Source organism: Sesamum indicum, linkage group LG4 (assembly GCF_026168435.1).
Source record: "Sesamum indicum cultivar Baizhima isolate 11 linkage group LG4, ASM2616843v1, whole genome shotgun sequence".
In the NCBI taxonomy this organism is placed as follows: Eukaryota; Viridiplantae; Streptophyta; class Magnoliopsida; order Lamiales; family Pedaliaceae; genus Sesamum; species Sesamum indicum.
In genome coordinates this window covers 13,636,829-13,647,863 of record NC_142660.1, presented here as the reverse complement: position 1 = coordinate 13,647,863, position 11,035 = coordinate 13,636,829, and the positions used below count along the sequence as shown (strand labels likewise).

At 34.3% G+C, this 11,035-nt stretch overlaps 2 protein-coding genes across 6 annotated transcripts; both read right to left on the bottom strand.

Annotated features, from left to right (window-relative positions):
• Positions 1 to 3,191: 3,191 nt before the first annotated feature.
• OTP70 (Tetratricopeptide repeat (TPR)-like superfamily protein) lies at positions 3,192 to 5,680 on the bottom strand. The gene has a single exon (XM_011078022.3). It carries the CDS (start codon positions 5,385 to 5,387, stop codon positions 3,831 to 3,833), a length of 1,557 nt encoding a protein of 518 aa, XP_011076324.1. The 5' UTR covers positions 5,388 to 5,680; the 3' UTR covers positions 3,192 to 3,830.
• A 1,037-nt stretch (positions 5,681 to 6,717) lies between these two features.
• Positions 6,718 to 10,159, bottom strand: LOC105160583 (P-loop containing nucleoside triphosphate hydrolases superfamily protein). 5 transcript variants are annotated; one of them, XR_016065160.1, is made up of 10 exons: positions 9,861 to 10,159; positions 9,704 to 9,763; positions 8,972 to 9,026; positions 8,298 to 8,415; positions 8,057 to 8,213; positions 7,813 to 7,893; positions 7,608 to 7,726; positions 7,265 to 7,329; positions 6,877 to 6,903; positions 6,718 to 6,778 (listed from the first exon to the last, which is right to left on the bottom strand). XR_016065160.1 is itself a non-coding variant. In XM_011078024.3 (10 exons), exons 1-9 carry the CDS (start codon positions 9,924 to 9,926, stop codon positions 6,900 to 6,902), a joined length of 714 nt encoding a protein of 237 aa, XP_011076326.1. In that variant the 5' UTR covers positions 9,927 to 10,159; the 3' UTR covers positions 6,718 to 6,778; positions 6,877 to 6,899. The 5 variants fall into 5 exon arrangements, 3 of the variants coding, with proteins under 3 accessions (XP_011076326.1, XP_011076325.1, XP_088735693.1); XM_011078024.3 differs by having other exon boundaries at positions 7,619 to 7,726; XR_002287015.2 differs by having other exon boundaries at positions 6,718 to 6,903.
• Positions 10,160 to 11,035: the final 876 nt, after the last annotated feature.

Below are 11,035 nucleotides of genomic sequence, written 5' to 3'. Positions count from 1 at the left end.
GCTTGGGATTTATAGAGGAAAATAATTCAAGTTGTGGTGAGTGTGTTATCACATGCAATAATGGGTCCACTGCACTAGGTGTGGACTGTAGACACGCATTGTGTGCTGATTTTGGACACGGTTGGGCAACTTGGTTGAAAACACGGACCATCCATCAGGCATTGATTTAAGGATTAATTATGTCTTATTCTGTACGGTATTTCTTTTTTTTTGTTTTTTATTATTCTCAGGTCATCTTTATTTTGAATTTTTAATTGGGATATCCCATTTAATTATTTATTTATTTTATTTTGAATCGGTCTAGTATTAGTAGTTAAAATCCACTACTGTAGCTCATTATGGCTAGATTGTAATTCGAAAGTTATTTATATCACTTAAATCCTATCACACCAAGTATAGGAAGCTTTAAAGGAAGATTATAGTTCGGATCAGACTCGACCGAATGAATTATATGGCAAGTGCAATATACTGGACATGTGATTGGTGTACAATTCAGGGAAAGTGATCAATTACATAGTAGATGAATCATCTTTTCTAATGAAAAATTTTTGTTTGAACCATATTTGGCCGAATCAAATACTTACTCTGTAATAAGTTTGATTGTACGCTTACTTTGTGATTAGTTTGATTCGACAAAATAGAGTCTGGACAAAAAAAAAAAATATTCTTAAAATAGAAGAAAGTTGCCCACTCTACTAAATTGGGTCATAAATACATGATCGAATTTAAAATTACATCGACACCTTCTAAAGTTAAGTTTAGTTACACAAACACTTCATGTCCTTTATAAAATACAGCTACACCCTTTAACAGAATGTTAGTGCAATATATAATAGGAAGCATTTGTGTAAAAATCCACAATTGAATAAAAAATGTATATATATTTGTAACTACAACCTTAAAAATATATTAATAATTTTATAAAAAAATACGAGATATTTGTATAATTAAATATATAGAGGTTATATTGACACACGGATTCAAAAGTTAAACATTTTCTATGAAGAATAAGAATAAAATATTATTAATGAATAATTACTGCATATGTAGTGACAAACTTTTGACGTTTAGCCACCGACATGCCTCATACGGTGGTCCCATTTTCGTTGAAAATGTCGGCTTCATCCTTTGAAATAAAAATAGTATATATTAATTTTATTATTATTATTTATCATATATTCTTAGTCACGGATGAATAGTTTATCAGACTGTGAGAGTGTGGTTCAAGATTTCTTCCCTAAATGACCACAAAAGACAATTTTGATAATTGCAATTTTGCAATTATCAAAATGTTCCCAGTCCCTACTCTGATTGACCCTTTTTTAATAGGCCAAAATATCGATATCGATATTTTCTATTCGTATATTTAGTATACCCCTTTCACTTATTAGTTCACAAATAAATTGATGAATCTTATTATTACACGTTAGTTTTATACAATTGATTTAAGTTCACTATAAAAACAAATAAATAGTCGAACCCATAAATTTTATTTAAGGAATATTTATTAACTTATTAATAGTAAATTCAAGTTTTATTTAGTTATACTGTCTTGAGTATTGAAGTTTTATTACTGGTGGGTGCATGATTTTTTATCACGACAACTAAGCACGCTCGATTCCGATTATGTTGGTTTATGAGTACGTGATGTGGTATTTATATTTAATGTGTTTATTATTGTGATAGTTTATAAATAATACAATATGAACTTGAAGTTTGATTCATTATCAAAGGGGATGTGTATTTGACGCTAATCTTAAGGAAGTGTTTCATAAATATTTAAGATAAGCACACTTATCAGCTTACTACTGTTTTACAGTTTTACGTTTGAACTGTTTAAAAGTTTAAATTAACATCTATAAATAATTCTTTATCAACTTCTACAATTTATTGAAAAAAATATTTATATTAAATTATTTTTTTAAATACTTAAATTCAATTTTTTAATTATTATTTTAACCTCTGAATCTATAATCTTCACAGTAATTTATTCACACCATAAAAATTGAAATTACTGCGGACACCGCCGGCCATGTGAAAACACTGCAATTCTTTATGTTAAAGCAATGGGGATTCAAATCTTTGCTTTTTGGCAAAGTAGAAGTAGAAAGTAATGGTTGTAATGGTCTCTTTTTCTTTTTCACTTTACAATTGTCTCTCTTATTTTTGTTATCTAATATGAATATCTAAAGAAATAAATGAGTGTACCGACTAGTATGCGTCTTAATTATAATTTTTTAATGTCGAATGATAGTTCGAGGATAAAATCAATACAATAAATGCGCGAAAGATATTACTACTATCTGAAAATTAAAGGTTATGATATTTATAATTCTAATCCACTTAAATCAATCATTTCAAAGTGACGTGAATAATTGTACACCATGCATGTCATTAAATGACATCCTCACATATGAAATCAATGGGACTAATAATTTTTTTCTCTAATGTAATAATTTGAAAATTAAATTAACATTTACTTAACCCGGTATAGATTATGAGTTAATCAGAGCTTATTGAGGAGAGTTTTATATATTAAGCATGGTGTTGATATTTCATTATCAAGAGGGACATCACATGTGAAGAGATTCTCTTGATGATCCTCGAGGTGTCCCCATAATTGCCATTTTAGTGTTTCCAACAGGGGGAAATGGGAACTACATTAGGGTATTAGGTATGCTGATTGAGGGGATTAATTACGAAGAGAATGGGCCCCAGCCCACCAGTTGTGGGCCAGTAGAGATATAAATACGGTGTATGGACCAGTTTGAAAAGCCCATATATATTAAATCTTTAGAGTCAGTAGCAGCCAGCAGGGCCCTTCTGCTGTTCTGCTGACTTCTGCATGCAATAATGCTCGTACGCCAAAAATGGATATACATTTATTTTAAGAATATATAAACCTTTGACGTCGACATTTTATGAAAATGACATCAATATATTATTGAAAGAGCACAGCAGCAGCAGCAAAGGAGGCCGTCCCTGTAGTACTAATTGGAGAATTCTTAAGCTTGGTTAATTCAAATCATTCACAAAGAAAGTGTAATATATTTGTTAATGTAATTGATTTTTTTTTTTTTAACTGTCGACCAATCATACGGCAAGTGAATCACATTTACTGTATAATTGGTTCAAGTTCAACCAAATCCAGTCTGAATTAGAATTTCCCATTAATTAGCATTCAACTCCAATTTAAAAGGAAAATATTGCTATTGTAGACAATGTCAATGTCAAGCATTCAGACAGCATGTTTACTGACTGCACCTTAAACTGTTGGTGCTAAGCAGCCAGCAATTCAATTTCACAACCAATAATTAATTACTATGCAATGACAACAGAGTTCAGAAGCATCTATGCATCCATTTTTGACTTGGGAACATGGAGATTCAAGAATAATAAATTTGTACACTTGACAATCCAATCCACACAAAAGCAAGAATTTTAGGCAGCACAGATGATTTCGTCAGTTTTGAATGTTCATTACTTTTAACTGTTTTGGGCTGCGAGTTGGGAAGCTTTTCATTTCATATAAAATGTAGCAGCAATGGAAGTATATATTGAACATGTTTCTTCAATCAAGAACCTGGCTGTACGGTGTTCTCTCGTTTGTATCATGTTGGAGAATGTATCTGTGAAGCAAGGGAATCAAGTTGGGTAAACTCATGGAAGTATGTTCTGATTCAATGAATCATAGAGACCAGAAATTCAAGTGATGTCCCTTGCCTTCCATGAAGCCAGCATAAGTAAATAGAACACCATAGTAGTTACAAGACATCTCCATCATTGCCAGTGGAAGCGATATTTCCTCTTACTGCTAAAAGGGAAGCAACCTATAGTTCTAGTCCTCTTTCCATCATCATACTTCTTATTCTTTCTATATCCTTATAGCGACCAGCTTTACGATAAATCTTGATCAAGAGTTCAAAATTGTGTTCACCATCCGGCTCCAACTCAAACAGATGGTTTGCAGCTATCTCTCCAACTTCGGCATTGCCGTGAAGATAACAACCATACAGCAATGCTCCCCAAACAGTCGGACCAGCCTCAATCTCCATTCTGTTCACCACAAAGTCATATGCTTCACTAAGCAATCCTGCCCTCGCGTAAAGATTGACCATACAAGCATAGTGCTCCATACTTGGACTAATCTGATACCTCTCAACCATCATTGAAAACATCCTCTCCCCATCCTTCACCATTCCCAAATGAGCACAAGCAGATAACAAAGGTACAAATGTAATACCATCTGGTGAGGCATCAGAGTCCATCATACGGTTGAAGTACTCTATGGCTGCAGAATCCTTTGAGTGAGCTGAAATTATAGAATTCCACGATACCACATCCCTTTTCGGCATGCATTCAAACAACCATTTTACCTTTTCCAACTTATCTTGGTTCGAGTAGAAAACAATCATAGAATTAGCAACAGATAAATTCCACTCAGTCCCTCTACGGAAAACCCATCCGTGAATTTGTGTTCCAATTTTATAAGGCGACATACTAGTCAGAACCGCAGACAGCGTAACTGAGTCAGGTTCACATCCCTCTTCTATCATCCACCGCAATATGGACATTGCTTCCACTATAAGACCATGCCTAATATACCCAACAATCATTGAATTCCAAGAAACCAATGCTTTTTTATCAATGCTATTAAAAACCTTCCTAGCTCTAATAATATCTCCACACTTAGCATACATATCGACAAGTGCATTTAACACAAACGTATTGTTTCCAAACCCAAAACGAATCACATGACGATGGACTTCTTCACCAACTTGAATCATACCCACTCCTCCACAAGCTTTCAACACCCTCGGAAAAGTGTACTGATCAGGCTCCACTCCCTCTTCCACCATCTGAAAATACAACGCCAAAGCATCTTCATACAGACCCTCCTCCGCATAACCCGAAATAAGCGAATTCCAGGGAAAAGCCGACGAGTTTCTGTCAGGCATTACATCAAACATCTCGTGAGCCTTTTCCACCTGCCCATTACAAGCATACAACCGCAGAAGCTTGGACAAGATGCCCACATTCTTACGTAAAAGCTTCTCGGGAATAAGCCCATGAACTTTAATCCCGTAATCAATTGCTTTCAATTGGAAGCAGGTCTCCAGAAGGGATGCAAAGATTTGAGGGTCGTTGATGACTACACCATTTTTGAGTGAGGATTCTAACTTGTTTATGACAGTTTCAAGGGCCTGGAGCTTTGATTGCGACTGGATTTTCTGGTCTGTTAAGAGTGGGGTTGGGTAGGATCTTGGGAAAGGGAGTTTCGATTTCTTGGTTTGGTAAATCTTATCATGTTTTTCATATTTCTTCTTTGCGCTGGAACATGAAAAATTTCTGCCGAGACATGCTGTATTCAAGAAGCACAAGTTCATGCTTTTGCTGAATGAATCAGAGGAAGTAGCATTTGAGGAATATTTGTTTACATGCAACAAAGCATATAAATGTTCCCTTATTTTATCTTTATGTCAATCAGATCAACTAAAATGAAAGTGAAGTAATGAAATTCTTTTATTGGTTTCCTTTCCAGAAAATGCAAATAAAACATCTCTTTTTATTGGTTAATAAATGGAGTGCATTAACAGTCTTCTCAAGTTGTGCAGTAATGATTGGGAAAGGAGCACACTCATGAGTGTGAATAGTTTATTTTTTTTTATATTTATTAATTATATGAACGACAAGAAAAATAAAATAAAGAACATATCAAAACTGATAATTTCATCAATAAATTTTATTATTTTTAAATGTATATGAATAGAATATTACTAAAAATTATAAATAGATGTTAACTTTTTGCAATAATTAGTATGCTTGAGAGCATTTCAATCTATATATATATTGACAACCAAAAACAGTTACTTTTATTTCCTGCACACTTAGTAAATAGTATAAATTTATAAAATCAGCTGTCTTAAATTCAAGAAGTTGGGTGAATATTAATTTCTTTCTCCCACTTTCCTAGTTCTTTTCTTGCAAATTAACTCGTACGATCGTTTAGCATGAGACTCAAATTTAAAGCTCGGTTGCCTTGTAATTTGCTTACATTCAACTAGACCTGATCATCCAGCAATACTTCTGGGATTGTATTCCAAGAGTTGGATTATAGTAAGACAGGATTTGCTTGGGTTTAAAGCTTATCTTTCCGGTACTTTTTCCTTCTTTCCCTTTATGAACTAGACATGGGCTGGGTGGGGGTTGGCTCACCCCTACTATTTATAGAAGATAGGACTCAGAGCATGGAACAAAAAGTACTAAATATAGTTCATTTCTTTTGCAATTAGAACCTAACACCAAATAAAATTTTAATTAAGATCAATCTGGTAAAACATTTCAACCAACAAAAAATTAGCAAATATTATGCATGGAACGGAGTTGGACACAAATTTCATAAGCATAAACCACAATCTAAGCCATAATCTTTCATTAAAGTATTAGAGATCGCAACTAAAACTGCCTGGCTTATAACCTTCAAGTAGAAATACCACATAACAATGAATCGTAAGTAGCATTACGCTGCAGCGGTCCAGATGGTTAATGCAAATATAAATGTCTCAATTATTTCTGATGGCATGCGATGAGTCTATTGCATTGTGTTGAAGTTTGTTTTGTATGCTACTTCCAGCGCAGTACGTATGATGCCATGTCTTTGTTGTGTTATGTACAACACACCATTTGAGATTAGCAGCAGAAACATGCGCAAAAGGATAAAGAACTGCCTTTGATCAGCAGACTGATGAGTGTTTATTTTGTCACAGATTCATAGGTTCTTCAGAAGAATGACAGTTTAATGCCGGTCAGCAAAAAAAAAAGACCAGGTAGCCGAAAGGAAGATCTTTTGAAAGTTTGTAAAGTTTCTCAACTTACAGAGTGGATTTATCTTCAGAGGATCACCTGCAGTGAAGAGGATACGTTTCAGTCTAGTTGAAAAGGAGGTTCACCTAAGTTCCATAAATAATTTGATGCTAAATGAAAAGGCAAACTCGATTTAAGCACAAAAATAGATGGCTTCAATTCTACAAACTTCTCGCAGACAGTAGATGAACATCCTAAGAAGCAGGGTGGAAGTATGTATGTTTTAATTCAACATCCTCCATGTGGACAGAAAGTGATGAGTTTTAAGAAGGCTAGCGAAATGAACATTGACATTACAGGCATATCAACATCTGATTGTCAAGAGCAACTGAAAACATCCAATTATAAATTATTTATAAAAGTTTATTAAAGCAATAGATTACTAAATGAAATTGGATACCTTAATACAGCAAAAACTGGGCGAACTCTCTCAAATATTTCATCTTCGGATCCAGTAGCGTCAATCTGCAAGCATTTAGTAATTGTGGAAGTTGTATGATTAAACATATAACAAGCTCAGTAACTGAAACAAAAAATCGAATCATATTACAAAAGCAGAACAGCACATACATGAAATGAATGTAGCAGAAGGGTCTCTTATTTCTTTATTTTATGATTAATGTGGGAATTTCTTTCTTTCATCATAAACAGATAAGCCCCTACTAGGTAAGTTGTTGATGTCCGTAACATGCAAAGTGACCAAGATGGTGAGTGTTTACAATACATTGCTGTTATCAACATACCAAATTGATACCTTGTAGAGTTTTCCTTTCTCAGAGTAGTACTTGATGACAGGAAGGTTTAGTTCCGTAAATACCTTCAACCTTTCCTTGACTGTATCAATATTATCATCAACTCGTCCCTAGGAAAGAAAACACTAATTCTTCAGATTTGGGACGGAAGAAAAGAAATGACTAACTGTGGAGAAAATAGATATACGGAATGCACCTGATTACGGTTTAAAACTCGTTTCACCATTTCTTCTACAGGACAATCAAAAAAAAGCACAATATCTGGTTCAGCGCCAATCTGCACTTATTGCTTACCAGTAAATATTCATGCCAATAGCATATAGACACTTCCCACCATGCAGCTATAAACAACTTACTCATCAAAATCTTACTTAAGGATTTCTTCAATTAGCCATATGAAAAAGAAGTTTGATTAATGTCACCAGAAGAAAGAAACTCACAACTCGTTCGTATGCTATACGATTCTCTTCACTTCTTGGAAAACCATCAATAAGAAATCTATCATTTTCACTTGCTTCAATGGCCTTTTGTATTAGTTTAACAGTCACTTCTGAGGGAACAATTTTCCCTTCCCTGATTGTATTAAGAATCATGGAACTGCAGTAGGATGCCATCATCAGTCACAAATCTAGGTAAGATGTCAAAAACCAAATGCATGTCAGAAGAAATGTGGTACTGTACCCATTTTCACTATTAGAAGAAATTTCTTTTCTCAAAAGATCACCAGCGCTTAAGTGGGTAAACCCAAAGGTTTCAACAATCCTTGTACATTGAGTACCTTTTCCGCTCCCTGGACCCCCTGAAAGCGCAACTATGAGATCAGAATCATCCCTCTGTAATTCCAGTGGATCATGAGAGCAATGCAGAGTGAGGTGAAAATACGAATCCCCAAATTGTAGATCCTTTTTTCAATTTCTGAATGTTTCTATGGTTCACTGCATATATTCCATGGTAGTTCTTGAGTGACTTGGGTTTTTACATGTGGTTTTCTTTGTAGGAACTTTCCACATCAATATTTCATATGAACTTTAGAGCATATTACAAATTCAGTGGAATAGTTTCTGAAGTAAAAATTTCAATGAGATAGGAAACAACGACAATGGCGCCAAATGCTTCACATCGTTCATTGCTACTCCTGAAACACTTATACATGGCATAATGTGTCCAGATGAAGAAACTTTTAGTGCATGATGCAAGAATACTATCATATCAGGCAGCTAGTTTGTTTGCATCATAACCAGCTAAAGAAGTGCAACATCACACGCTCAAGCGAACATTAATAAGAGCACCAACTTGAGTTCTAAACCAGCAAAGCAAGGAAGTATGATCCAGACAAGCAGCTGTATGTTAATTACCCAACACAAAAGTTACCAATGGGGTTCTTCTTCTATCAGAGACTCCACCTTCTGTCTGCGTCCATTAGGAAAATGCAAAATATTAATATACCAATCAACATCTTGTTAAAAGTATAAGAACTCCGACGTTCAATTAAGAAAACCTTCCATGATATACATAAAAGAAACTGGACTTAATAGCTTGCACTGATAAACATAAAACACATAAATATATGTGGAAACCAAAAGAAACTGAGAAACAGAACATTTCAGGCTGCATAAAGCAAATCTCAAATGAAGCTTAAAAGGGGAACTATCAAGTAGCTTATATCCATCCCGTGAAAAAGGCACTAATTAAACAGATGAAAAAAGATAAAACGTGACAACCAAGGGGTCAACAAGTAAGACATCGTTCTTGAATCAAAAGGTATTCCCGGAAGATGGACATGCTCAGTTAACATGCATTCTCGCACCGTAGAATGTTGAAATAAATAGTCACACAAGAGGACAGAACAATTAAGGATCAGATCAGTAGTGCCCTAGAGAATAACAAGCACCAAGTTATCATGCTACATAGAGCTTAGCACGTGAAAACTAGCTTGGAGAAGGCATCCATAATTCTCCCGGAAATCAACTACAGCTGAACGAGAACTTTGTTTTTGAATTCATGACAGCAATCAAAACGAGAGAAATAGCTGAGAATATTGATCAGAGAAAATTAACAATCCAACAACAGAAAAACAAACACGATACCGGATTCAGAACTTGAGTACTGAACACTTGCCAAACATTAAATCCATTGGCCACCTGCACCTAAGTAGAGAAGAACATTCAGTTCATCAAGCCAAAATCTCACGAGAAACAAACCAAAAAAATAAATCAATTGCCAATGAAAAAGGTAATCAAATACTTGATCGAGAAGGCGTGATTTGGAGCGAGAAACCAGCGGCGACAGAGAGGCCACGCGCCTCCACATACCTGATCCTTGGTAAATGTACAAAATAAAATCAAAACAGAAAACGCAGGCAGAGAGAGAGAGAGAGAGTTTCAGTTTGGAGTTTGAAGAATGGGTTGTTCTTCTGCTTTTGGGGGTGACTTTCTGTCGAACAGGTACAAGACTGTGTCCATGTGTATGCTGTCCGTGTGGTGGGAAAATGCAATTTCCTGTGTTTGTTTACTTGTCAAAATTTTGGGATAGAACGGGTGTATACACCACGTCCATCATTTTAATAGGGGGCGGGTCTAACTCTAATGCCCATCAGTTGACCGGTGCGGTTCGGTGCATTGGACTGCTGAATCCAAACCCGTTTGCTCTTGCCCCATTCGTAATGAGCAACTCCATTCTGGTACAATAATTGTAAAATGTAAATAATAATAATAAGAGGGTGTTTGGTTAAGTTTATTTGAACTATTTTATAAATTTATAATTTATAAAATATTTTTATAATTTATAGACTGTTATATATTATTTTAAGTACGTTTTCAAAGTGTTTGAATAAAATAAAGTTATAAAAATTGTAAGATGTAGTGTTGACAACTGTATAATTAATATGACCATAATTGAAAAACATTTGTTAAATTTTTATAAATATGGTGAGAACTCTTTATTTTTTTTAATGAAATTTACAAACTCATAACATCTTATTTTTTATAAGCTCTTTTTTTTTACCAATTTATAAATTTCCAAACATCTTAAAATGTTTTGAAAACCTATGTACTCGTTCAAACATCATGTAAGCAATTATTTTTAAATAATATTACTTATTTTTTGTAAAGTTGAGAATTACCTAAAATACATATAAGATAGGGTAGTTATGAAAGATTTTGATGAGTATGGAAGTTAAATTCAATCAATTAACCTAAAAAAATGGCAGATCAAGATTATTTTGAACATCAAAAGGGCCGTCTCCTATCAAGGATAGATAGATCACTACAGTAAGTTTTATAAATTATGAAAGTTGGATTCTTAAGTTTGATGGAGTTTGTTGTGTTCTAGTTTGAAGTGCTTTGAGAAAGTATACTGCTGAAATGCACTGTGAGAAAAATAAACCCCAAAATATAAAAATATATTTCTTTCGTTTCTGG

Bases quoted from the DNA above. Each gene is read 5' to 3' on its own strand.
- LOC105160583 (XM_011078023.3), bottom strand. From the start codon at position 9,926: ATGTGGAGGCGCGTGGCCTCTCTGTCGCCGCTGGTTTCTCGCTCCAAA. The intron at 8,214-8,297 runs GTACAGTACCAC...ATCCTACTGCAG, and splicing joins TCTTCTAATAGTGAAAATGG to TTCCATGATTCTTAATACAA. The intron at 7,894-8,056 runs GTGAGTTTCTTT...CAATAAGTGCAG, and splicing joins GTATAGCATACGAACGAGTT to ATTGGCGCTGAACCAGATAT.
- OTP70 (XM_011078022.3), bottom strand. From the start codon at position 5,387: ATGAACTTGTGCTTCTTGAATACAGCATGTCTCGGCAGAAATTTTTCA.